The sequence below is a fragment of the Eutrigla gurnardus genome (assembly GCF_963514095.1).
Source record: "Eutrigla gurnardus genome assembly, chromosome: 13".
Classification (NCBI taxonomy): Eukaryota; Metazoa; Chordata; class Actinopteri; order Perciformes; family Triglidae; genus Eutrigla; species Eutrigla gurnardus.
In genome coordinates this window covers 20,171,112-20,198,999 of record NC_139936.1, presented here as the reverse complement: position 1 = coordinate 20,198,999, position 27,888 = coordinate 20,171,112, and the positions used below count along the sequence as shown (strand labels likewise).

The 27,888-nt window shown below is 42.1% G+C and overlaps 2 protein-coding genes across 2 annotated transcripts; one reads left to right on the top strand and one right to left on the bottom strand.

Annotated features, from left to right (window-relative positions):
• Positions 1 to 621: 621 nt before the first annotated feature.
• susd2 (sushi domain containing 2) lies at positions 622 to 25,247 on the bottom strand. The gene is made up of 14 exons (XM_084024930.1): positions 25,174 to 25,247; positions 24,366 to 24,564; positions 23,276 to 23,424; positions 21,769 to 22,120; positions 20,720 to 20,921; positions 20,178 to 20,263; positions 19,814 to 20,082; positions 18,771 to 18,914; positions 17,973 to 18,125; positions 17,238 to 17,489; positions 15,663 to 15,941; positions 14,932 to 15,108; positions 6,397 to 6,493; positions 622 to 1,348 (listed from the first exon to the last, which is right to left on the bottom strand). Exons 1-14 carry the CDS (start codon positions 25,244 to 25,246, stop codon positions 1,303 to 1,305), a joined length of 2,478 nt encoding a protein of 825 aa, XP_083881056.1. The 5' UTR covers position 25,247; the 3' UTR covers positions 622 to 1,302.
• Positions 25,248 to 25,651: 404 nt separating this feature from the next.
• Positions 25,652 to 27,813, top strand: LOC311023067 (retinol dehydrogenase 14-like). The gene is made up of 4 exons (XM_084024731.1): positions 25,652 to 26,035; positions 26,462 to 26,704; positions 26,968 to 27,270; positions 27,385 to 27,813. The coding sequence occupies exons 1-4, from the start codon at positions 25,915 to 25,917 to the stop codon at positions 27,642 to 27,644; spliced, it is 927 nt and encodes a 308-aa protein (XP_083880857.1). The 5' UTR covers positions 25,652 to 25,914; the 3' UTR covers positions 27,645 to 27,813.
• The last annotated feature ends 75 nt before the right edge of the window (positions 27,814 to 27,888 follow it).

Genomic DNA, 27,888 nt, shown 5'->3' with positions numbered 1-27,888 from the left:
TAAGACCTCAGACAGCGGCACACAGGGAGGCTTACTTATCCTTTGTGAGGGCATCAGGACCTGTTTCATTACACCGCGGGGCAAGTGCATGTGTATTCCATTTACGCTCGTTAAGGACATTGATTTAATTTTGTTTTTATGTGAAAAACAATAGAGTCCAGAGAGAGTCCCCGAGGCACGACAGAGCAGCAGCAACAGTCAGCGCCTGCCGCTGGTATGTAGTGGAGAGAGCTTTTGCCCAACCGGGGCAGGTTTTTAGGGAAACCATGCAGGAAACAACTTCAAAGCCTTCCGAGTCCAGCAGGCCAGGTTATTTCAATTAGTGTCCAACAAGAGCCCTTCTTCCCCCCCCCGCAAGAGCGTTGTTTTGGAAAAGTTGAATCGAGTCAGGTTCAAAGTAGAGGAGAAGACCCACGGAGTAACATGAGATGACGGTCTGTCTGGCGAGGCATGTGGCTGTGCCAGACGACACATGCATGCTGGTCTGAAGAGGGGATGACTCTTTATTTCTGAGGTTGAAACATACACACAGACACAAAGAGAACCCGACTGGGTGAAAGGCGAGTTTGTTCAAAAATAAACCGACACACGAACTTAACTCAAAGTCATTTATTGATTCCTTCATTGATTTCATAGCTGCAATCAAGCAATGTCTTCAAATACAGATGTGTAAGCGTGCAAAGAAAACTCAGAAAGCACGTGTTGATAAAGTGCAAAAGGTTACTTTCATGTAACATTTGTGGATTTTTCCCTCCTTTCTCAGCCACTCAGTCAAACCCGTTGTTTGACTGAAGGCTGTGAGCCCACACAGAGGCTGTACGGGTTCAAAGCCTTTCAACCGAGAAAAAAATGATCAGGTTCGCTTCACATTTGACATGAACATGAACACATCTGGTCCCATTTTAAACTGAACAGGAGACGGGAGTGTTGATTGTAATGATGATATGTCTCTGTAGTATTTATACAGTTCTCTCTCTAGCGAAGATCAGAAGGTCAGTCATGCAAAAAATCCCCCCCCCCCCCCCCCCCCCCTTACCTCAATCCTCACCCGTGTGCCATTTGCCACAACCTGGAGGTTTTCCAAACTAAACAAGAAGGGAAAACATGAGGCCAAGCAACACACGGAAACCCTAACTTGGTGCTGATGTTTTTTTTTCCTGATAAGGTCAACAGGTCGAGAAGACCCCCGTCCTAATAAACAACATAACTGCACATGATTTCCGAATGCTGAGCTCTAAACACATTGGTTGCCACCGGTTGAGGTTTTCACTGTGAGCCATAATCCTAAAGAAGCTTGGTGATTCAGCAGGTTGGTGCTTGAGTCCCCATCTGGTCCTCTTTTTTCTCTCTGAAAATACAAATGAAACAACTTTAGAATTTATTAAAAGACAGCTTACTTATAATAAGAAGAATACAAGACTTTTTTACAACACCACTTCTATTTAAATTGATGCCCTCATTTCAAAGCTGGTTGTTCTCACCTTTCCATGGGTGTTTTGGAGAAATAGCCATCGAGGCTGCACACCCTGCTGCTCCAGGGGACTTGAATAAGTGACATAATGGGGAATGCTTGTTTATCAAAAATGACCGCAGGAGAATTGTCTGGTGACCCTGAGGGATCATTTTCAACTCGGTTCTTAATAACACCACTTTATTGCTCTTATTAATAGAGTTTTATTAACAGCGCATTTAAAACTTAGTCGCTCATTAGAGACACTTGCAAAACGGGGACATGAATGTACCGAGCCCTCCCAGGGTATCTGATACAGTAACGCATTAGCCGCATTTTGACATTATATCCAATACTTCACAGCAAAGATTAACAAGGAGGATCATCCTTTGAAGTTGATCAAGCAGCAGCCGCGAGGGGACACATGTTGTTATAAACATCTGCTCAATGGCTGTTTGATTAACACATTTTTAGCTCAATCTGTGTCTCATCAGAAATCGCTCTTTTTTGGTATTTCTTTTCAAGGCTGCCTTTAAACAAAACCCATACATGTGCATTGAAATACTTCTTGGTCTTTATAATTGCTGGTCTTCCATCGCTGACCATGAAAAGATCCCTTACTAACCACAGACTGCATATAAGAAGTGGATGTAGTCATTGTGACGTCATTGTTTTTCAACCAGAAGAGTTGCCCCCTAGTGGCCAGTAGACACAATGCAAGTTTAAGTTACTGCAACATGGGCTTCACTCTTCAGAACCAGAGGCTGACGCCGAAATGGGGAACAAAAGTCCTCTCTCTCTGCAACCAGCGGCGGCGCCAGGGTGGGGCTTGGTTGGGCTATAGCCCCATCGAGAATTGTGTTAGCCCTACCATTAGCCCTGCCATAAAACCACCAAGAAAAAAACAACAACAAAATAACCAAGAAAAGTGCGGAGTCCAACAGCACCACCACGTCACGTCGTAACGGCATTCAGGCAGCTGCGATCACAACTGTCACTGATCTGGGTTCATTAACAGACTGTACTGTCCGTACGTCAACATCACTCATGTGAGCCCGCTTTTAGTGTATGCTCGACACAGAGACAGTAGGATACTAGTTTGTAAGCTACCTGGCTCTAGCAGTTAGCGTTAGCGGCTTATAGTCACTCACGTTAAGTTAACATTAGTAAGCTGGTCAAAATCTATCATGGATAAATTTGTTTTTAAACGTTGTCAGACGGAACAACAAATGGTGGTGGCGGGCGTGTTGGATAAAACTACGGACGCACCGTTGCTGTGCTGTTAACATATTCACGTTTCGCTGTCTCTGTCTCTCTCTCTCACTGTGTGTGCGTGTTTATAGCTGTGGGAGGGTGTTGTTATATATTCACATTGAAATTCTGGCATTGATTTGAGCCCCACCGCCGTATGAGTTAGCCCCACCGTAGTTGAACCAGAAAAAATACTCTGGCGCCGCCACTGTCTGCAACAAAACCCACACTGAAGTTCATGTGAAGCTCCAGTCATCTTCCAAAAGTTACAGCCTTTACAGCATAAAATCCACAACTCATCCACCATAATAGTCACTTGCTCTGAGCGTAGCATATTCAAACGTATGCCATTACATTGCAGTCATTACGGACTAAAATGACACCCTAAAAGCAAGAATGGTGTTGTTACTTTATGCTACATGACCAACAAATTGTCATGTCATATATACACCAATCGGTGAGACTGAGTGAGTGACGTCACCTGATGTGACGTAAACACAGAAAACACTGAACTTGACAAGAGGCTTCCCAATCTCAGCACCAATCCTCAACCGTTTATTTAATATGTGATGAGATTGTTTGGGAGGTGCCATCCTATTAACTTATTATCCTATGACACTATTATCATTTGGCATTCAGCGTTGAGACAGTTTGCTAAACGTGCTTCCTCCCTCATTTCATTTTGAACCCTTTCCCGGGTTCAGACAACCTCCCCACCTCTACCTTTTTGATGTGTCATAGCAGTGTAGCAGACATGACACACATACACACACACACGCACACACACACACACACACACACACACACACACACACACACACACACACAGTCTCACATCTTACGGTGTAATGACTTTCCTACTTCTGTGGTGAGCTGCCAGCAGACCTGTTGAAACTCGCGGAGTAACCCTAGATGTGGAAAGTACCCCTGCAAGTCTGAGTCTGAGACACAGGTTACTGAGGCACAGGAGGCCTCTTCACTATCTACCTGTCGCGCGCACACACACACACGCACACACATGCAGAGTTGTGTAGTATCACTGCTTGTTTCCCAAAGACATGCAACCCAGACATGATCTGAAATACAGTAAGACCGCTGCTGCTTGCATCCTGCTACACTTTTGATGTTGGGAGGAATCAATATGTCTGCACTTGTTGGTAGGCAACAGGAGTGTGTATGCATGTGTGTGTGTGTGTGTGTGTGTGTGTTCATGCATATCAGTGTGACCACTTACACACATTCAGGCTACTGTAAGCACAGTATGTTTCCTGGCTGTGTGGGTCCCGGGCCGGCTGGGTTTCCTATCCTAGCATGTGTACCAGCATGTTGTGTGTGTGTGTGTGTGTGTGTGTGTGTGAGAGAGATCACCTCCCTCACATCTGCAGACCTCTTGACACTCTTTTTACACCTGGCCTCCCATGATCAAGGCTTCAAGGGAGGGCAGGTGTGCTCGCTCATTGCCCTCACGACTTAAAAAACACCGCAGTTTCATCGACCCGCCTGCCGCGAGAACTGCTGGGAGCGGGAGGTGGCTCTTGACTCCTGACATCCATCTTTTTTCCTCCCCCTGTCGGAGTTATGGCGGGGGAAAGCCCAAATGAAGTCTATGAGCCCATAAAACAGTCCTTTAATTTGCTTGTATACGCCCAGGAGTACTGTTAGCCTCCCGTTTCTCTGGACTGCTGTCGTTAGTATGATCCAGCAGGGTATACAGGTTTATTTGGTCTGATCAGATCAGAAAGATATTTTATGAGTAACAGTTAAGAGGCTGGGTCTTATTGGATATCAAACAGGCAGATGGGATTCATTGCTTTTGTGTTTTTGTGTCTGCACTGCAAAAAGCTTTTGACTATTGGGAGGAAATGGGAGGGGAAGAAGACCTCTAGCTATGTACCGGTTTGCACAAGATAACAAGTGCCTCCAATTTCCAACATATAATCTTTCTATTCAAAGACTGAATGATAGATATATGGGCGGCTATGGCTGGAGGCCTACAGAACAAAAACAAGCCGTCATTTGTGTCCTGATTCTGTGTTTGTCTGACCAGCGCAGACTTTTCCTTTGCTGGTTTGTACTGAGAGACGAAGAAAGCCAGAGGTTGCTAGTTTGATTCTACAATTGGTTTTAGTCCCACCTCAGATTTTTTTCATGTGGGGTTTTATGAGTTACTTCTCCATATTTAGCAAAGCAATGTACTGCTGTGGACGGGGGCAGCAGCAAAACGTATTTTAGACACCTAAAAAAATATGTTTTTTTTCATGACTAAGACAAAGAAACTTGAATGAAATGTAGTTTAAAATATAAAAACTTGGTCAGAACCTTTATTTTTATCACCTTCCATCTTCTCTTGCCCTTCCTCTCTGTCTCAAACTGAAACAGACCCGGCAGACGGTGGAGCTTGGGTCCTGTGATATCAGCTTGTTGAGCAGCGGAGAATTATAAAACACACTTCATTCAAACTTAACAAAACTCACCACAAACACCTTGGTTAGTCTTTCTGCTGTACATGCTCAAATAGTTCAGTGATTGCCAAATTGTATTTTTGCTTGAAATGCCCATATCTACAAAGCTTACATGAAATAAAATGACAAAATTGTTTTGGCTATTTTAGATCGACTGTAATATTCAATCTAATCTGATTAAAAAGGACATTTGGCAAAGGACTAAACTGTTTTGACAAAAAGTTGACCCAAATGTAATGACTTCTCTGCAACTACAACTAGAATAAAACTATGAAATGTGACTTAAACTAATACACACTTTCATCTAAAGAAATGGGACTAAATCTAAGACAGAACACAGAACGCAGTGGATGTTCGGTTATTTTTTTTTTACGCTGTGACTTTGGTGTTTTAAAGGGGTCGTTCAGATTTACCAAAGTTACACAAAGAGCTGTCTGACGGCCAGATAAAGCAATGACAATATGCTAAAGTACACTGAAGTCTAAGTCTAAGTACACTTAAATCAATATCCTGATACTCTGATTTGTATTAGGTGTATAAAATACATATTGCTGCTGCCCCCGTCCACAGCAGTACCTTGTTTTGCTCGTGTGCTGGTACTCCGGTCTGCTTCTCCAAACTGGGGGTGTTCCGACTGCCACCTACATTTCCTACTGCTTATGTAAAAAAAAATGTCCAAGTGTCAAAACACGGGGTGGCTTTTTTCGTGAAGCGGTCACAGGAAATGCGATGAAGGCGCTTACTGTCTTGGTTCATCAAAAATGCATTTACAAAACAAGATGGCGGCAATTTTTTGGCAAGAAGGACCAGCCTCAACGAGTTGGTAAATGAAGAGCTGCAGGCAACGGGCTGCACGCCTCCAACTTCTCAGCAAGGTAACCACATTTTACTGTGCCTGGCTGTTGTGAGGAAAACAGCTTCCTCTTATGAAAACGGCGGCTGCACTGTAAGGAGCGTCATGTGGAGGAAGTGAAACAATATTTATATTTAGGCAAGAGAAAAGAGCTCACAAGTGGCAAGGTGAAAACACGCAGGAGAAAGGTGGGAGGTCAGAGTCAGCTGGGTGAAAGAAACAGCCTCATTTTAATTAAGAGGAAGAAGTGTAAAAGACAGCTTAGGGCGTTTTGAATCCCAACAGTCATTGAATATTTGCTTCTTTCATCCAACCTATAATGGATTTTGTAGCACCAGAGGAATGGATGTTTCTGTGAAGTGAAGGATGTGTGAACCCACCTGTCTTGTTTCTTGTTGTGCAGTTTGATCATTACTCCCATCGTGACCAGCGCTGAGAGGGAACCGGCAGCACCGAGTACGAACCCCACGTTATCGTCTGTGAAAAACATACCAACAGAGAAAGAGTCACAGCTATTAGCCACTGATCTTTTCACACAATCCATCCAGCCTCCACAGCTTTTCATATCTGGATCAATACAACGTCAAAAGGCAAACCTGAGTAGTAAACGCATGATGGGGGGAAATGAAGAGGAAACGATATCCTTTGAGCAAGGCGTCGGGTAGAGCTGCTCAGTAGAGGACTGCGGTAGAAGCACCCAGGTAAGGATGGATATGTAGCTGAAATGTACCATGCATGTTCAGTCTGTTTTAGCTGTAAAATAAAGAACTAAGGAGCAAACAACTTGCTAACTGAGGGTTTACTGTAAACATGGCAGCCACGCTGTCGGCTGCAATTACATTAAATGTAATTTATTTGAACCTTTATTTGTCCAGGATAGTCTCATTTATTCAGAGGTCAGGAAACATAAATCGGACTGTTTGTCCATTTGGGGCATTGTTCCAAATTATTGAGCGTTATTGAGATTGATGAGCTTTGCATCAATAGTCTAAGTACCTTGATGGGTCACATATTAATTCTGCTTGGCAAAAAACATAAATTCCTAAATATTGATCCATAATTGATTTCAAGCACATCAGCCATTTCTCCATTCAATAGTCATAAAAACCCCTGATATACTTGCTTTGAACACTAATATTAGCACACTGCTGGATGGACTGCTTACATTTACTGGCTTTTCCCACCAGTTGCATTGACATTAGGTAATATTGTGAAGAAATTAGAAACTTTCTTCTGGGTCTTTGCAAGTTCAGTGAACCGCCTTTCAATCTGTTTGACTATTCATACAGCACACTAAGCCAGGAGTGACATTCTTAAAAAGGCAGGCAAGTATACAGACGTTCTAAGAAGATAATTATCAAAGTACCGTCATCCTCTAACGCATGGATGCAAGGGAATATGTGGAGGGTGGTAGACGTTTGTCAGGTAGGCACTGCAGGTGCTGGTCGTTTTAAAATGTCATCAGCCTTGGAACGTCAAACACACACACACACACACACACACACAGACACACACACACACAGACACACACACACACACACACACAGACACACACACACACATGCAGAAGCACGGTGAAATACACGCCCACGTGTATAAATGTTCCCTGAAGTTTCTAAACCGATCAGCTTTGCTACATGGCTGCAGCAGAATCAAGGTACTGAAGCATCAGTGCGACAAGCTGCACGGCGTATGAATCGACCGGGAGCATGTGGAGGACTGGCAGTCAATCAATGTTAACATTCACCTTCATCTTTTTTGTTTCTGCTGGCAAAACTCCAAAGCTATCTCATTACTCTACTGAACCCCCCTTGCACTGATCAAATAGTAAAGCTCCAGGGAGCGATAGCACTTACTTTGGACCATTACACTTTCAGTGAGAGGGGATTAACACATGACATACATCACAGGCTTGGACTGAAAGATGCTAGTGTGTATAATCTATCCAGGCGGCAACCTCCGGGTCTGAAAAGTGAAGCCAATGCTGGCCATCAGGGGGGCGACTCCTCTTGTTCCAAGTGGATGGATAGACGTCTATGAGAAAATAACCCTTCTTCTCGCTTAATTTGTTATCTCAGTAAACATTTCAAGAGTTTCTTGTAATTTTAGCCACGCCATAAAGCATACCCTGCTTTATTGCCTATTTTACTCTAAATTCGCAAAAATGGACTTGAAGACTTGGACAGCGGTTTACAATATTCACTGAGATAATAGATCAAGTCAGAATTATGGTAATTTTCACAGAGACTTCCATGCAATCAGATTTATTTTGCAACCAGAGGAGTCGCCCCCTGGTGGCCGTTGGAGAGAATTTGGTTTAATTCAAATTATCGTTGGCTTCACTTTTCAACAGGTTGCTGCCTGGGCGTGGCTACCTTGTGATTGACAGGCTTCTACCACAGCGTTGTCCGTTCTGGGAGTAGTCTATGTTTTTGTCTTTGAACTTAACCCTTTCACAGTGTGTTTTCAGTTGATGAAAGTTAAGTGCAACCTTTTTGGCCACCTAAATATGTAGTTTTCAACATTTGGTTTTACTTAGCTCAACACTTCTGGCTGCAAAACTCTGGCAATGGAAAAAAACAAGATAGAGACGGTGTAAATGCCAAATGTAAATGCTTCAAAACAGCAGTCCACATCCAGTGGGTGACATCACGGTGACCATTTCCACATCTTGCATTCATCTCTAACATCTGTACATGGATGCAAATAAATAAAAATTACACTTCTTTACATGGATTTCCTATGCTTTTGCTACAAATTAAGAACTCAAAAACGTGGAAAATAACAGTTTCTGAACTCATCACTGTCAATTCCCTTTCCAGTGTATCTCTTCCAAAGAAATGCTACCAAACAGATGATACCAATCAGAAATCCAAGGCTGTTTTCATAACCCTAGCTAGCACACCCATACAACCCTGAGCTACATTCTTATCACATAAAGCATTTCTTCAGATAGAGGGGAGGTGTGCTGATATCATCTTACAATAATTCTATTGACTTTTTTTCCCCTCCCTGGCAACAGTGTTGGTGTGTCTCAGTACCAAGTTACTGTTGTCATCTGATATGTGTATCGCACCCTGTCTGACTTAATGTGATGGGTGGAAGTATTCTAGGAATTTGAACCATGTGTCAGACGGCAAACTTCAGCCATCAAATGTTTCAAGTACGAACTTAACAAAACACTCAGTTGCATAAACACACTCAAAACAACACAAAGCCAAGTAGTAGCCAACTAAAACAGCTTTAAACCAGCTTGTTGACTGCATCCGTGGTCAGAGATTCAAACCCAGATACTCTTGGAGGAGTTTACGAATGAACAGTCTACACAGCAGCATCAGCAGCTCTGGAAGAAGAAACAGCTAACCTTTCTTGTGGTCCGAGACCCCGAGGCCAGGCGTGCATGTCTCTGAATGTAAATACATACTATATCATGATTAACATCAATTGTAAACATACATTCTGAGAAACTGATGTAATTACTGAAAGACATGAGAACATTATTGAGATAATTAATAGCAACTGTGGTCATAGGTGTTGGTGCCGTTTCCTAAAATTGAATCCAGAATGTTGGAAATTACTTAGAAATTACCGGAGACCTATTTGATGTTTGAAAAGCAACGTGCCTACAAGCAGAATGTTCCTCAACAGATGTTGTGCTGTTTTAAGAAGTGGGATTTAAGGCACAACAGAGAGGTAAGAAATCTGTTTCGAGGACCTTTACAGGCAGACAGAGTTGTTCTTGGACAGAAACGGCCAGATGAAGACAGTGAAGTGGAAGCAATTCAATTTGTTCCAATACCAGACATACACAGTATACAGCCTCAAATGCTGGATTGGGTATCAGCTAGTTGCAAATCTATGCACCGATCCAATATGACGTTATGATAGGGTTAAAGAATATATCGATATTAGATTTTGTAAAGCAAGATATCGTAAAATGGCACAAGTGTAGTATTTTCCTGCAGCTTCAAAGACAGCATCACAGTAAAGTGAAACATGACAGTTCAAACTATTATTTGCCTTTACCCACTTCGTCATTATATTGACATTACTGATGAAGAATAGCACAGAGGCACTAATCGTGGCAGCACAAGAACAGGCGCTGAGCACCAAGTCAATAGAGACCAGGGTCTACCAGACAGGACCCCAGGTGATGCCCCTGAGACATATACTCATACTGAATGATGCTGGTATTGGATCTGTACTTGGTATTGGTTGTTATGTGTGACTTCAGGTATCGTAATCCGTAGTGGGAGGGAACATTTTTTATTGGAATATCTCTAAACGTGACTGGTTTTAAAGTCCAGAGCTGCCTCCGACCCTTGGTTGACATTTCAACAACTCCTTCTTCTACGTTAGCTGCACTAACTGTACCAACCACCTCTGTCTCTGTCTCGGCTCTCAGCTGCCTTATCTCAGGGGAATCTGAGAAGAGAACCATAGGCAGAAAATTGAGTGAAGCTTTGTTTTGCAACCCACGTCCCTTTTTCCCTGTGAAAATCGCTCTATCCCTCTCTGGCAGCTGTCACCTTCCCTTTAATCACTTTCTTCTCCTCTGTGCAAGGATCTCTATTAATATAATACCATCAAGATGGGTCGATCCTGTTATTGGTATGCATGCATCCGATACTCAACCACGGCTATTGTTTTTCAGAAGACCGTGACAAGTCGCAGGCAAGCTAGAAAACTCTATAACCTTATACTTTTCAAGTCTCCCATGGCTGTTTGTCCTTGGATCAAAAACACTCCAAGGACTTTCTACCCAAACCCCACCCTCACCTCAACAACACTCCCTTCTTTCCAGTCAAAGATATTAACAGCTAGATCACCACAATACGCCACACCCCCCGGTGTAAAGCGATTGAAAGAAGTACACCGACAAGTATGGCAGGAGGTTATAATCCATCTCAAATAGGTGGGGCTTTTAGTGATGGGAGATATTTTTTACAAAGAATCGCTTTAAAAGGAAGGGACTTAGTGTCACCTCTGACGGCTCATTAAAGTGACTCAGAGAAGAAGTCAAACTGGATGCAGTGGCATTTGTTGTTGAGCGGCACACTGTTCTCATCTCAGCTATGACTACAATCCTCTGGCTGTTCAGCCTACACATCTTGCTGCAGTGATTCATATAAAAGGGAGGAGGAGAGATCCGACAGGGCGTCTCCTGCTCGGCCTGTATTTAGCGTTGTTTACAAGGCTAGAGGTCCAATTTGAATGGTGGTGGTAACAGCTCACACAACACCTGCCAGTGGGCCCCTCAAGTCACGTTGACAGTCGTTAGCTCTGATTTTGTGTAATGAGAATGCTACAGCAAGTGTGATCATGAACGCTAAAAGGCCTGAATAAGGTTATAGAAATAACAGCAGATATGGCTTTCTCGTCAGAGAGCATTTCATTTAGGCTTCGGCGGTATTACAGTGTTATACCAGAGTATTAAGAAATATAAACAGTAGGATTATTAATAGCATCATAAAGAAAGAAGCTCCTCTTTATATGATGCCATATAGAGTGCTGTAGGAATGAATCCTCAAACCAGAAATGGTTAGCATTTTTGCACTTCCAGTTCCCTCGTCTCAAATTAATTTGGGTTTTTCGAACGGCTTTGTGTGGGAAACCCCGATCGGCTCTGTTGACAGCAATATGTTGTCAGGTCCTGATGACCACAGGCCTTAGAACACAGGAACTGGGGACCACAGGTCACAATGAAAAGGATGAGGGAGACACTTTCTTAATAACTGTCATTTGCCTACTTGTAGAAAACAACTCCTTATAGGGTGGTACTGGATGGATGATGATCAAATGTCAAATGTGTTGGTTAATAACATGCATGTATGCAAGATTGGTTAAGTTTCAGGTAAAACCCAGAAATAAGCAAGGATGGAGTCAGATAAGAGGAAGGAACTTCAAGAGGAACCCGAAACAGCCAATCCGAGAGGACAACACCCCACCTGCACAATTAAATATTGTATAAAAGAAAAAACTGGGTCAAGGATGATATAGTGGTCAGACTTCGTGAACTGTCAGACTTTGTTGTTCGTCAGAGAAACATAGTCAGACCCAGAACTCTTCAATAAAGCTGATTTAGAACCATAATAGCTGCTCCTACAGCTTCATTTTGAACACAACACAAGCTTAAGAGATTTTAATTTTTTTTCCGATGATATAACGTACAGGGCTGCACGGTGGTGTAGTGGGTAGCACTCTCGCCTCACAGCAAGAGGGTCCTGGGTTCGATTCCCGGGTCGGCCCGGGTTCCTTCTGTGTGGAGTTTGTATGTTCTCCCCGTGTAAGCGTGGGTTCTCTCCGGGTTCTCCGGCTTCCTCCCACAGTCCAAAGACATGCAAGATGGGGATAGGTTCATTGGTGACTCTAAATTGCCCGTAGGTGTGAATGTGAGAGTGAATGGTTGTCTGTCTCTACATGTCGGCCCTGCGATAGACTGGCGTCCTGTCCAGGGTGTACCCTGCCTTCGCCCAATGACAGCTGGGATTGGCTCCAGCCCCCCCCGTGACCCTAAAATACAGGATAAGCGGTAGAAAATGGATGGATGGATATAACGTACATCAGTGTGTATAATATCCCTTAAAATAGGTGGTTGCTAACAAGTGGCTAAATGAGACTACACCATCACGCCAAACATTCGTCCACCACCTCCCACCATGTGCAGCATAACATTAGCAAGTGTGCGGTTGAAAGAATGAGAGAAAGAAAGAGAGTGTAGCAGTCACATTATAGCTGTAATCACAGCAGTGTGTGTTCATTTCAGGCTGATTGTGGAACCCCAGTGTATAACCCCTGGGGAAATGGTAGGAAGGCAGGTAAGGTAGGAAAAAACATGCTGCCCAAGCCTAAGGTCACTGTGTGTGGTAAGCAAAATAAGAAATTAAAGATAAAAACAAATAGAATCATTGGTTAAATAAGAAACATGTCTTAACGGCGCTGCATTTGATAACCAAGAAACGAAACTAATATGTTTGGCAAATGAAGGAGTCTGGATCGATGACGCGGCCGCAGTGCTTACGTGGGCCCCAAAATCTGCCATCTGATATCCATCCATCGCTGATTACTATCAAGAGGAAGTCTCTGTTTGCAGCTCTAACAAGGACATGATGGAGGACTGGGGTGAAGCCATGAAGGGATGCAAGTGGAGGCGGATCACAAGTCAAGTGGCTTTATTTCTCTGCTTCCTCTCACTTCACTTAGTCGATGAAGTCAAAACCCTTGAAGTTAATGAAACCTGAGAGTTTGCTTCGATTTTATTCTTCTCCAACAGAGATTTATTTCATCCAATCTCACTGTGCTGTGATCACTTATTTTTCTAAAACCAGCCCGCTTCACACCACACAATAGCACAAAAGGTGGCGTTAATCTGCCCTGTCACACTAGGAATTTAGTGGGAAACAGTGCCACCTGATGGCGACATTTGGCAATGACAACAACATAGACTTTATGGTTTGTGTGAATGAAACCATTGGAGGGGCCCAGGTGCTTCTAATTTACCAGCAGAAAGCCAAGCCAATCCAGGTTCAGAAGTTTATAGCTTTGTAGGTTATGGTCTGCATGAGCATCTCTATTGAATCTTTGCTTTCAAAGAGACTGGATGAGAGGAAGAGGATTCCCAAAGTCCCCCTCCGTTTTCATTGGAGGATGCTGCCAATCACACTGAATGTAAAACATGTGAGGGTGTTAGTATTAAGTAAGTTGTTTATGTAGTGCCTTTAGAAAAAGAAGTCATGGGAAACAGTTTTATGAGAGTATAAAACAGAAAGAATAACACTGAATCACACACTGATTACAACGATACAGGCCAAAACAGCCACAGCCAGAAAACCAATTTTAACCAAATTTATATTAGATTTTGGAAGTATACACTAAAAGCACCATACCAGTGTTACTACATGTCATTGTCCATCGACAACATCAGCCACCTAGCTTACATAAACCTCTACAATGTTTATTAAAGCTGCGTGATTTTTGAGATTGTTTGTTTGTTTATGTGTTGTCCATATTCAACAAACGTTAAAGAGCGTACCTGAAAATGCTGTCACTGTTAAAAACTCACCTTGGTGTCAAAATCCTCATTTTAGCTCAAATTCCAGTTCGAAATTCAGTACTTGTAAGAAACTATTTTTCCAGGCGTAATAACATTCAGCCCAACAGCTGTCTTGGCTCTGTTGTGATTGACAGCTCAGAGGGCGGGACCAAAGTATAAAGGAGGTTGATGATTAGCCTCGGGCTTGTGTGAACTGCAGGCTCGTACTGACACGGTGCAACAGTCAGGCCAGTATACTATAGAACTTCTCCCAGTACGCCTCCCTCATATTCATACTGGGACATGTTGTGAAGTTGTTCTCTGACTAGTATCTTCTTGTGCCCAGAAAGTGCGCTTGTTATTTTGGACGGCGTATACCGAAATGAGACTCTCTAGATCTTGATATTCCCGGCTGGCTCCACCCGGGCCACTTACGTAAACTGTAAGCAGCCGGACATTAATACCATGTGCACCAGTTGATTTGATATCAATGCACACATTTGAATAGCTTTTGTTGAAGTAATACTGGAATTTTGGATAAAATAAACAACACGGAGCTTTCACAAGGTTGAAGTTTCTGTTTTGTGTTTACCCACCGTTTCAACGTGAATTAGAATTAGACCTTTTATGACGTCTACCCAGCATGCAGCCTTTTCTATTCAGTACAGTATGAAACCAAACTTGCAGAGAGATAACATGCCTGAGATAAATACTTATTAAATATGTTTTTGTCGTGTGAAGCCTGTTTTGAAATCTCTGCTTCTCTTCTATATTTAAGTTTAAGTAGATTTGGATGTTTGTTAATACAAATGACCCAATTCACATCAACCTTATCACATGAACCATGTGTGCTGAATACTCAGATGCCGACTCGAGAACCAACCTGTTATACAGTAGGGTTGCTCCCCAGTCCAGCTCCCATCATCCAGACAAGTGCGCTCTGTTGAGCCATACAGTATGAAGCCTTCATTGCAGGTGAAGCTCAGTGTGTTTCTCTCGAGGTAGTGTGTCCTATTCTTCTTCCCATTCCTGGGTGTGGGAAGCCAGCCACAAGACACCACTAAAGGAACAGTTAGTCAAAATTAAATATATAAACGTTATGCTGTCTTAATAAATGAAAATCAAATGGTATTTAAAAGATAAGCAGCTGTATGAACATAGATAACTAATGTTCTCATAAGGCCCTTTGCTGCCTTACATTTAAAAGAATGATCCCAGCTTAATAATGACACACTAGTATTGTATATTCTGTATCGATACCCAAGGCCCAGGTTTCGATTTCAGTATTGGGACTGAAAAAGTCAAATTGGTGCATCCCTACTTATGGCATGATATTACTTTGGAGTATGGCTAAACTCCGAACCATATACACACACTCTTAAAGGTCCTGTATACATGTCACATCCACACCTACTGGCATCTTCAATTAACCTGCATGTGTTTGGAGTGGAGGAAGCCGGAGTAAAACCCACACTGACAACGTATTCCCACCGAACCCAGATTAGAACCTGGGCCCTCTTAAATTATTTATTTAAATATAAAAAAAATAACAACAAACATGTAAGATACAGTGGCCTTAACACACAGGTCCTGTTTCACCACACAGTACTGTACCTGGCTCCAGGGCTTCCATTAGGGCCCGATGATTTAGGTAGGCCCAGAGTGTGGCGTTCCCCATTGTGAGGCTCCGAGTGGTCAGGGTATCATATTTACAGAACTCTGCTCCTTCCCCAAAGCACATCGTCAACATGTCTGCCACCAGCGGGTCATCAGGACTCTCAGGTAGACACAACGCAGGAACAAAAGCAGGATCGTGGCTCGGTGGGATATAGTAGGTATCCAAAAGGTACTTTGAGTCATAGGTGAAAAGAGAAGACTTCTTTGAAATGTTCCCTGTGAATACAAATAAAACACACCACCAGTTGAATGTGTGCAACCATGTTGAAAAACAAGTTTCAGAAGCATCCTAAACCAACTGAAGTGAATGTCAGTAGAGGTACTTGTGATGTCAGACGTGTCCTTAATCACCTCAACTGCATTACAGCCAACAGTCTGACACAATGTTGTATGAGCAAAGCACATGTAGGAAAATATTAAAACACCTCTAAGAATGGGCAAACAGAGAGACCAATAACCAAAGTATTGGGTTTTCATAGCAACCAATCAGAGATGGCAAACCATATTTATGATATTTACTGCCAGCGTATGCTCGACCAATCAGACTCCTTGGCAAAAACTACCTATTTTCTAAGATATGGTATTAAATATAAGAGAATATGAGGCACACTATAATTTGGAGATATCAACATAACTAAGAGATCAGTGCAGGACACACATCGCGCTGGTCATGGTTTTTCTTTTGACTTAAAAAAAGATATCAGCAACAATAAATCCCACGGGTTAGTCCCCACAAGCTTCAGATGGGTGTTTGCTGCACTTACACCAAAGCAAATAATTACTGTCAAAAGGTCAAGCGCATGAAAAGTCAGCTACTTGCCCGTTATGAGGGATTTGTACTGTAATTAAAGCCGAGACATTATTATCATGTATGTATGCGGTCTGGCCCAAACTGTGTTCCAGAGATGTGGTTCCACTTGTACCGTGTGGTCACAGCGGCCGGTTTCTCTCTGTGATCTATTGAAGCTAACTCTAAACATGTGTCTCGTTTTCTTCCTGAGCACTCTTAAAACGTTTTAGCCAAACGTCACTGTATTTGTAAAGCACACAATTATTTGCAAATCATAGAAACCCTGTTCAGCTTTTGCCCTTCTAAACAACAGGCTCTCCCTTCACCAGGGGTGGCCGACGTTCTCACGCCCTATACAGAAAAATATAAGGAGTCACAGGCCAAACGAATCTGCTGCTCTTCAATTATAGAGTAAATTAAATTAAATACTCACTTACAGTGCATGGCCTAAATGCCCACTTAAACTATTATTACATTATGTGTAAATATGTAACGATAAAACAAGCAGGAATTGGCAAATATTGGTATCTGTTCATGGCCATTAAGATGTATCAAACAGGCAGCAGTGATTCAATATTGGTTTCTGTGCCAAGAGGTTAAGAGGTTTAACAAAATGTATTTAACATCTTTATGTTTAAACTAGGACGTGCAATTTACATACAGGGCAATTTCTTATAAATGTATTAGAAATAAACCCAAGTTCAACAGTCTTTCACACTCACAGCCAGCTCCAAAGGTGAAGATTTCCTCCGGCGTGGCGTCGACTGAGGAGATGACCTCTCCTCGTTGGGTCAACAGGTCATCCAACGGGTCAGAGTTCATGAGGCCGAGGAGACCCTGAGTGTGGTTGACAAACTCTGTCGGAAGCAGGACGGTCGCTGCCATGGCTCCTTCATGCACACGAACCTCCACGCCGACTCCGGAGAGGAAGATTACCGTCACATTCTGACGGCTGGGAGCGAACACAAACACTCCTACAAAAGAGACATCGTGTTTGTGTTCTCATCCCTTCGTTGGTTTTATTAAAGACGTGAGAAATCTTAAAAAACATAGACCTGTGAAATACAATAACATCCACGAAACTGGAACTTTTATATCACACAAATGTCTATGCATTACAGACAAACACACAAATATAAATAAATCCAAACGTGTTGGACAAACTACAGGTAGCCTGCATATCGCGTCTTACAGGATGTAACTATTTCTGCGACTTCTTCTTAAATTCTATGAAGGCTGCTAGAAAGTTAGTCTCCGCCTCCTGCTGGCATCACCTGATGTCTTGTACTTTCAAAGCGAGGCGCAGCTCATCTCGAACAAGCCTTTTTTATCATGTCGCCTCCGCTTGCATCCCCAGATTACAATAATTCATGATATGAGGTTCTTTAAATTGTCAAAACAGTTGTCTCTCGCCCAAGTAAGCGCGTCTCACTCGGCGCTGCTCAGAATCCTCTCACCGTGTAGGTCCATCCATCTTTGCTCGTCGAAGAGAAGGACCTTTTTGTTCCTTAGCACCTGAAGGTGGTCCTCTGCTCGACGCACCTCGATGACATCAGAGGCCTTCTCCTTCATAGCCACTGACGACAGCCACGTGGCTTTGACCGAGGTCCCTTGGTGGTCAACACAAGAATCGCATTGTTACAGATAGGTAGTCAACTATGAAGGTTTGTATCCTGAAGGTAGAAATGTTTTTTATCACTGCTCAAGTTTCTGCAATATCAAATAATCCAGATGTTTGATTTTACTGATCTAATACAGAGAATATTGATGACATCTGGCCGTCTGCAGTTACTTGGCACACGGCTGTGTGTAATGGCATGGAGGAAAAGTGAACAGCTGTTGCTCTTCACCAAATGGATACTGAACAAAAAAAAGAGGAAACCAAGGGAATAGGCATTTCACAGCGCCGACATGTTTCACTCACACCATGAATTGACACTGAAACTTGCTCGAAGAACTTCATAAAAGCTTCAAACTGTAAACACATTCAGAGAAGAGTGCAACGAGAGGAGTGCAAGCAAACAAAAGAAAGACGAACACGATTCAGAAAGAAATATCAAGGTCATTATGTCTGATCAAACTCTAAAGGCAGGCAATCAATCTGGTAACAAAAGAAAAACAAGATCGCACCATAAGGCAGGTCTCTCTGAAGAAGTCCTGGAAGAAGTTTCATCCAGAACAAAGCTGCTACAGTAGGAGCATGGGCATGAAAGAAGGGGACACAGACAGGGCTTTCACATCAAATGTGGACTCACCGTTCTTAAGTTTCACCTGTTCTGTTCTGGCCTGAACACTCAGCTCTCTGTCTGGCGAAGACACAAGGCAGAACTCTCCTCTGCCATTGAAAGTGTAGCTGAGGCCGTCGAACGTTACGAAATGCGGATCCCCGAGGACAACACCTGCGAGGCGTCGAGAAACAAATCACTGAGGCGTTGACACAAAACACGCACTTTGGTTCAAACATATTTACTTCGAACAACACACTGCTGATCTACCATTCTCATATCTGTGTATTATTGTTGCGTTTATAGTGCCCGGAGGATCAATAGTTAACTCTATTCTATTCATTTACTTCTCCTGTAATCTGATCTGGCATTCCCTGCTGCTCTAATGTAAGTTAAGAGTCTGTACACATACAGATGAACTATTTCTTGCAGTTTTTCTTAGTTTGACAGAGTTACAGGTTAACGTGTGAAACTAGACGACCTAATGAGCATTGGTACCTGGCCACCATGTCTCGCTAGCTTGTTGAGAAGCTACAAAGTTAGGCTACATTTTGGCAAGGGAAAAACTGGCACGGACATTTTCAAAGGGGTCCCTTGACCCCTCTCCTCAAGATATTTGAATGAAAATGGGTTCTATGGGTACTCAGAGATGCCCAGGTTTGTGCTAATCCATGCAGTACAATTGCGATATTTTCGCCTATTCTAAACATGATGTATATTAATATTTCTGCATACTGGGGTCCCTAATAAGCCTTAGAATTTAGCATGGCTATGACTGGAAAGCTGAGACTCCTGCAGATTCATTGAACCCAACATAGTGAGACACATTTCACAATGTATTTCAATGAATTTATGTATTGAGCTGCATCTCAAATACATCTTCAGGTTTCCAGATTTCAGACTATGTACACCACTTCTATGTGGCATCTACTGCTGACCTGCTTTCTCCCCCTCAACATCCCTTTCCCCATATTATCCCTCTGAAAAAGGTGATAAAAGGTCAAGTCCTTTTTGTGTTCAGCTTGTTATGTTGTGAGAGTCAGTCTTATGTGCTGAAAGATGAATGGTCTCACCGGCTCTTGGAGGCTGGTAGTTGCGACACCCGCTAGAAGGTCGCTGTTTGAAGTAGATGTGGCAGTGGTCAGACCACAGGCAGCAGTAGTAGAAACTCATGACGTCGTAAAGCCAGTGGGAGTACCCCGGCACCCGTGGTGGCTCCCTGTACGGTGGCGAGCCCCAGTCGTGAGCCCTGTCTGGGGTGCCGCCACCGATAGAGTCTCCCGTCAGCACCAGAGCACCCGTGCTGTCATAGCAGCACTGTTGCCCGGATCCATGCACAGGACTGGAAACGTGAAGAAAATCCTGTCAGAAAGTGATGACATGCATCTACTTGGATAAAAAGGTTAGAATCTTGAGATGCCCTCTTGTCACTCCTACCTGGCCTGAATTGCTCTGACGCAGTGGACACTACCTGGGTGATACGTGCACACACTGCCCCCCTCAATGTCGCAGCCATAGTCAGTCTGAAATAACACAGTGAATAAAACAGAACTCGAATAAAGTGAGTGCCATTAATGCTGATAACATATTACAATTCAACACAAAGGATGTTCCCGAAATGTTCTCTTTACTTCCTGAAACTCACTAATCATATTCTAATCAAAGGCTTACTAATCATACTCAGTGGTGACAATCACGCTCTCGCTTTAGTATAATTCTGTGTTTAAATAGACCACGGAAGCCTAATTTAAATATTCAAACATTAACCAAGTACCTGTAAGACACTGGTATGATTTCTGCAAGCAAACATCTGTGGAAATAAAGCTGGTGAAATGACTCTTTTCTTCCTTTTATTTAGCTATAGTTAGTCATTTAGGTCAGGAGAGCATATAGTAGTACTGAGTGTGATTGTTGCTATTATCTAAAACAATAAATACATATTAATAACATAATAATACTAGTCATTGAAGTGCACTCACATGAAACCGGCCTGTGTCTGCTCGGGCCTGTGCCAGAGTGCAAGGACAGTCAATGAGCTCGTCCAGGAAGAAGGGCAGGTCCTTTTCCAGGACGTCCCACCGCAGACACTTGCTCTTGGCCCAGGCTGCAGAGTCGTCTCTGAAAGGCTGCTCCAGGTGCCAGGCTAATACATGACCTCTGCTCCAGAGCCCCTTTACATCCCTGTAAATAAACAATTACCGATAGAAGTTACTTTTAAATGTTCCTAAAATCTAAACTAAAAAACAAAGTTCAGCCTAAGGCTGAAATATATCAATTGTTTTGTCCGACTAATAGAATAAAAAGCCCAAAATATCCCATTTACATATCTGTTGCACAACCACAACCCCCCAAAAAAGTGTCTAAAAAGAAAGCCGAACCATTTCAGAGATGGAGAGAAAATATTGCTAATAGCCTTTAGCCTTCACACAACTGCAGCTTAGTCAATGCTAATTCATGCCTATGTAACTAGCTAGAGCTTTGGATCACAGTATGTCATCTTAAAGTGCTTCAAAGGCTCACAGAAAGCAGGACATCGTAGATTTGCAACTGTATAACGGCATCAGAATAACAATCTCAATCCGGGTGATCTTTAAACGAATGGATGTGCTCGTCTGGTGGGAGTTCCAGTTCCTCTCTCTAAAAAAAGGTAATTCTGGCTGATTCATTGTAGCCAGTTGGTTTGTCATTTTCAAATTCTGTTGTTTTAATAAAATATTTTCCAGAAAAATGCCTAGCCCAGCTTTAAACTATTTCTATGATAGTTTCCACCTCTGCAAGACAAAGCACGTTGGATTTTACAGCCAGGATATGTGAGGATCAACATCACCTTAATAAGTAATAGTAAACAACACTGATTGTCTGATACTTCAGAAATGTAACCAAAATGTACTTTAAAAACATTTGCAAATATTTTACTTTAGGATTGTGCCAATTTATAACCACTGTAAAAGTACCATCCGAATATGGGCAGAAATGTTTTCCCTTAGATTTGGGATATTTCTAAGGTCCCTACATGTATTATGAATACCTTGTTCCGTGTGACGTAGAACTGGCCGTGATGCGGATATTCCCCAACTCCCAGTCGGAGAAGTCCTTTGAGGGCTTGGGGATGAACCTGAAGGCACCAGTGTTGGGCAGATTCCTGCCGAGAGAGTACAGGTAGCTCAGCTGGGCCTGCAGAGAGTGTGATCCGTTGGTCCCTGCCTCTGTGCTCCCGCTGAACTCTCTGTAACCCCACAGCTCTATGTTGACCTTCTCTGCTCCCACCAACGGGCCGTTCCATGTCATCGCCAGCCGCCCTGCCACATTCGCCGTGCCGTAGTGCTGCCACTGTGTTGCATTCACCAGCGTGACTTCAGGGTCTGCTTTACTGGGGTGGACTAGCAGAGAGAAAAGCAGGAAATGCTAAAGGGACTCACACAGGTTACCACTTTTGGTGTGACCAGGTTTTTTTTTTTTTTTTGCTGATGAAGTAAAAAATATGTCACATCGTGTAACTATAAGGAGAGACCAGATGAAATAACTGCAATAAAAAGCTCCATTCAAACTCTTTATGAAACAGTGACAGTTACATAAGTCGTTGCTTCTCAGCAGAAATATTTACTGCAAAATGGGTCGGTGTCATTTAATCTGTATCACCACTTGATATTTCCTGAATGGTAAGAACACATCTTGTTGTAAAGGGCATCTTAAGAGCTGGAACTGAAATACTGCGTTGAGAAAAGATATCTCTTCAGTTGCATTTAAAAGGTCATGAATAATAATCCTTTTTTTGATTGTAAATTAATCATTTTAAAGCATTTTGACCGGTCCAAAATTAATATTGTGTTTACCTCTGTGTAGATGTGTGACGTGTGGCTGCAGCCACACACATTGAGACAATAGAATAATGACGTTGGTATCACGTGGTATCTCTGCGTAGTCAGGGGTCAAGATTCTTTGGGGTTGCCAGTTAGTGTGGAAAAAATGGATAATGTAACAGTAATGTTATATCGAAGATGCGCATCAAAGGAGATTTAGAAGTGGATATACGCAATATCAACGGAAAAATATGTAACTTTAGGTACACATATACGGCATATACCTGGTATACCCTGCACTACACCACTGCTTAGATGAAAAGCTAAACGTTATATAAAGCTAGCAAGCCATGTCCCAAGATTACCATAGATTACGTTACATGAATTTCGAAACACCACCGCACAGACTAACCCAAATGTATAGCTACATGTTGCAAAATGAATTCGTACCACGAAAGATTCATCACTTGACATGACTGAGTGTCACTCCACTCGACCATGAAAACGCAGGTTGTGCAACGAACTGGCAACCCATTGAGGGCGCATGGCTTCGAGCAACAGCTGTGTTGCGACGTGAATGCAACAGAAGGGGGGAGTGCGAGTGCGACATCTAGTGGCTGGATGTTTTCCAAGTTGTCAATAGCACCTTTAAATAACGTTTCACTAATCCTGTATCAGCCGTGTATAAGGGATTATATCCCTAAAAGATATATATAAAAGCAATCAGCAACATACCTGACAAGTATTCTCCAGATCTGTCAAAATGTATTCCATCGGTTGAGACAGTAAATGGTATCCAACCCGTTTCGTACAATAGCGGAGAAATACAGAAGCTGTGGCCTTCAGCATCAATGAAGCCTTCTTGTTCAATTTCACCTTTGAACCTGGAACAGAAACACATTTGGCTAGCTAGAATGTCGTAAACACCATTTCTCTTGTGCTAACAATCTGACATTTGCGTCAGTAAATAACAATTTAATTAAAAAACATCTAAGAACACTCCCGCAAAAATAAATATATAAAAAAATATGTCTGTCAGGTTGGTGTTCGCAGCTTTAAATGGAAGTCAATCGCTGCGACGTATCATGAGAGAAGAGTCAATTAAATGAAGGCGAAACTAGTGAATATATTTAAATTGTATTCATACTGCAAAATCAGAGAATGTAATATTTCATTTCAAAGCCAGCATCATATTTTCCTTATATAGACAGCATGTTTCCATTTGCTTTAAATACAGGAACATCATTAAGGCATAGTGTTTGTATGAGTGAGATTCAGTATAATCCAGTGCATGTTTTCATTTTCAACATTTATTTGTTTGGTGGCACTACTTTGATGAAAGAGAAACTCTACTGACATGTTTGTGTGCATCTATAAAGACTGCTTGATGGCAAACGGTCTGAAAAAAAGGATTAAACTTCTGTTTGCATGAGTCTGGATTTTCTTTTTAAGGTTTTTTTTTCATTTTTAATCACGCTTATAAAAATCTATTTGACATTTTTTTTTCCCTGAAAGCAAAACTTTGATTCTGACGATTATTGTCTGCCTTTTACTGAAGATAAACATAATTGAAATTTCAACTCAAAATGTATCACTATATACTATGGATAGTACATATTGGCTATCACAAAAAAAAACTCTACTGCAAACCTTCATCATTTACATTTACATTTACATTCATCAGAAAAACATAACGTGTGAATGGTACATTATATACTGTATATGTTTTCCACACTTTAAGCCTGTAATGAAAATAATCCCATAATGGGTGTACAGTATGCTTGACCTAGATGATGACAAAGGTCACTTAGACGTAGACACAAACCTGCAGAGGAGGCGGCCAGCAGGATGAAGGACCAAACCGAGGATCCTGAGAGCTCTTCCACCCAGCATGGAGCTGGAGTGAGGCGTCACTTGGAAACAGGACTGGCTGTAGTCTGCACAACAGTTCAGCAAAGATACACAGGTTGCTTGGCAGGAGCATTGCTCCAATACATCTTCACACTTTCCCCTGCATGTCTGACCTAGTAAAATACACAAACGAATCCAGCGTGATTCTCTCAAAATTCTTAAATTATTCCAAAATTGATTACAAATATTTGCACTTAATTCTATGAAGGTTCTAACCGATAGCCAGTGGTGGAAGAAGTATCACTCTGTTATGAGGAAAGCATTGCATTTAGAATTTTAATTAAAGCCAATTAAATTCACACTACACAACTTTCAAAGTATTTAGTAAAAGTACAAAAGTAACAGCATTAAAAATATACTTAAAGTACCAAAAGTAAAAGTATTCATTATGCAGAATGGCTCCGTTCAGACCAAATTATAATTATTTAGTGCTTGCAAATAGTAGAATATTTCTTCTTCTGAATGGTAGTGGACTAGAAGAATAAAATAATAGAAATGTAAAGTACAATTACCTGAAAATTAAACTTCAGTAGCCTGCAGTACTGTAAGTAAATGCCTATGCCTATTACATTCAAATTGCATAATTTGGTGTATCTTATCGAGTTTCAATACACAGAATCTTCATAATTTGGTTCCTGTATGCAAAAGTAGAAATAGAAATTAATTTGAACAGAAGCTCATATTAATCTTCAGACCATAAAATACCTTTAAGGGTGACTCACCTGTTGTCTTAGATGAGCAAATAAGAAAAGTTATTCCACAAAGGAAAATGGTCTCTGTCCAGTGTGCTCTCATGTTTATCTCAGGGAACAATATGACACTGGGTGAACACACATACCTGTCCTACAGCATGTCGGGTTGAAAACCTGGCAACGAGGTATTCAGAGTACCAAAGGTCATTCAAATCTAACTAACTAACGACATGACTTTCCAGTGGCAGTTACAAAGTTATAAATTAACAGACATTAGTTTAGCGTAGGTCGGTAGGTTTTTAACAACAGTCTTCTAGCGTACCAACAAAATACATATATTTGCTTCTACACGTCATGTTTATACATTCGTTTAAACTAGGATTTTAACTTCACTCTTAACGCCTGCATCTAGATTCAGATTTGATTCCTGTTCGCGTTGGTAATATACTCTCGCGAGACATTACCGTATTTGACAGTATTTTTGCGCATGCGCACTTGCCACCCCACATCTCCCTGCAAAGCGACTCGGAATATGAATCGGAGGGGATCACCAGATAGAATAAAACTGTGTTCTTTTGGGTTTGATCCGTCCTGGATCATCTCCGCCACGTTTACTGCCACAAGAAACAGAATCTAAGAGTAGGGGGTAAAAAACATGACGTATTTCTTAGTCAACTAGCAAGCTAACGAGCTAGCTGACGTTAGCACCAGCATCATATCGCCAGCAGCTGCAGCACTGTAATTGTTTATTATAAAAAAATATATAGGAAAATGTACTTTCTCTACAGTATTCTTGCGTCTTTAGTGGCATTTTTCATTTTGAAATGGATGAAAAAGAGGAGATATTGCACCGACCTGAAAAGACTTGACGGCAAAACAGTTATAATTACAGGTAAATAAACATGTATTGTTTATAGCAGCGAATACATATCAGCATTAACATTAGTTACTTCTTTTGTTAGTGGACTCAGAGGCGGAAAGTAACTAAGTACGTTTATTCAAGTAACTGAGTACTACTACTTTATACTTGTACTTCGATGAAAAATATTGAACGTTTTACTGCATTGCAATTGTTTTGTTACTTCAGTTACTGGTTACTTTGCAGATTCAGATTAATCATATAACATAGTATTGTGATGTTGACACATTTCTACTTTTTCATAAGTAAAGCATTGAATGCAGGACTTTTACATAGTATTTTGACACTGTGGTATTGCTGCCTCTACTTAAGTACTTTTTCCATCACTGACTGCAGGCAATATTATTGCTATCTCAATCCTAAAATGTACTACTTTTGTGTGTTTTTTCTTCTCTGCAGGAGGGAATTCTGGCATTGGTAAGGACTCGGCTATTGCATTGGCAATGAGAGGTGCCCGCGTCATCATCGCTTGCAGAGACCCCGACAAGGCTGAGAAGGCTGTGAGGGAGATCAAGTTCAAGAGTCATAGTCTTAACGTCCTTCACATGGAGCTGGATCTCGCCAACCTCCGCTCTGTGAGGGAATTCTGTAAGAGCTTCCTCCAGACAGAGAAGAGGCTTGACATCCTGATCAATAATGCAGGTGAGGGCGTCCACCACGTGGACTTTTGAACTTCATTTTGAGACGTCTCCTGATGTATTAAAACAGTATCAGCAAAGAAAGAAGAGGAATTGTTTTCCCTTTGAAAAGATGGCTGAACAGTTTGATTGGATTACAGATTTTCCCCATCATGGGGTCTAAGAGTGTGCTGTACACGGCACAGATTGTACAGCAAGATCAGCTCAAATCCATGTGTTTCTACTTTCTCCACCTCCTTGTTTTGACCCCTTTCTTTGCTTCCTCAGGAATGCCCGGTGTCCTCGACTGGACGGACGACAGCTTCAGCATGTGTTTTGGCGTCAACCACTTGGGTCACTTCCTCCTAACCAATCTGCTTCTGCCTCGCCTGAAGGAATGTTCCCCCAGCCGAGTGGTCACCCTAACATGCTCCAGCTACAAATACCAGAAACTGGACTTCCAGGACCTCAACTACAACCTGTTGCCCTTTTTCACCTACTGCCGCAGCAAGCTGGCTAACATCTACTTCAGCCAGGAAGTGGCCCGTATCACTGAAGGGAAAGGAGTGACATCCTATGCCGTACACCCCGGTAAGAGGTGTTGCTTTGTATGCTGCAGTTGTCCTGCACCACTACCCATCTTTGGTTGTATGTGCTCACTTTCCACATGCTTCTCCTCATCTGTAATTCCTTGTGTTGCTGCAGGTTTTGTCCAAAGCGGGTGGACGTGCCACTACTCCATCCTGTTCCGGATGCTGATGCAGGTGATCATGTGGATGTTTTTTGTGCCATGTGAGATTGGAGCTCAGACGGTCATCTACTGTGCTGTATCAGATGAAGCTGCCAAACACAGCGGGGGTTACTTTGTCGACTGCCGACCAGCTACTCTGCGTCCTTTTGCAAGAGACCCTGGTGTTGCAAAAAAACTGTGGGAGGCCAGTGAGAGACTGGTGAAACTGGCCTGATGGTGGAAACTGGAGGAACTGATTCTTGGATTCTTTAATGGCCCTGTTTTTTACATTTGGGGTTTTCATTCATGTTTTTGTTTAGTACAGTGAGATGTAAAGATGACTTTTATGCGTCTGTGTCATTTCAAAGGAAACATTTTGCACAAATTAAATACTTTACAGTTTTTACACTGTCTTGGAAGAGTACATTGTCATTTAATTAAATTAGTATTTAATCTGTCACACATGCATTGACATGGTG

Coding starts and splice junctions, on each gene's coding strand:
- susd2 (XM_084024930.1), bottom strand. CDS start 25,246: ATGAGAGCACACTGGACAGAGACCATTTTCCTTTGTGGAATAACTTTT. Junction 18,915..19,813: donor CTACCAGCCTCCAAGAGCCG/GTGAGACCATTC, acceptor GACGCCTCGCAG/GTGTTGTCCTCGGGGATCCG. Junction 15,942..17,237: donor CTTCACCTTTGGAGCTGGCT/GTGAGTGTGAAA, acceptor TTGTATTCACAG/GGAACATTTCAAAGAAGTCT.
- LOC311023067 (XM_084024731.1), top strand. CDS start 25,915: ATGTACTTTCTCTACAGTATTCTTGCGTCTTTAGTGGCATTTTTCATT. Junction 26,036..26,461: donor CAAAACAGTTATAATTACAG/GTAAATAAACAT, acceptor TCTTCTCTGCAG/GAGGGAATTCTGGCATTGGT. Junction 27,271..27,384: donor ATCCTATGCCGTACACCCCG/GTAAGAGGTGTT, acceptor GTGTTGCTGCAG/GTTTTGTCCAAAGCGGGTGG.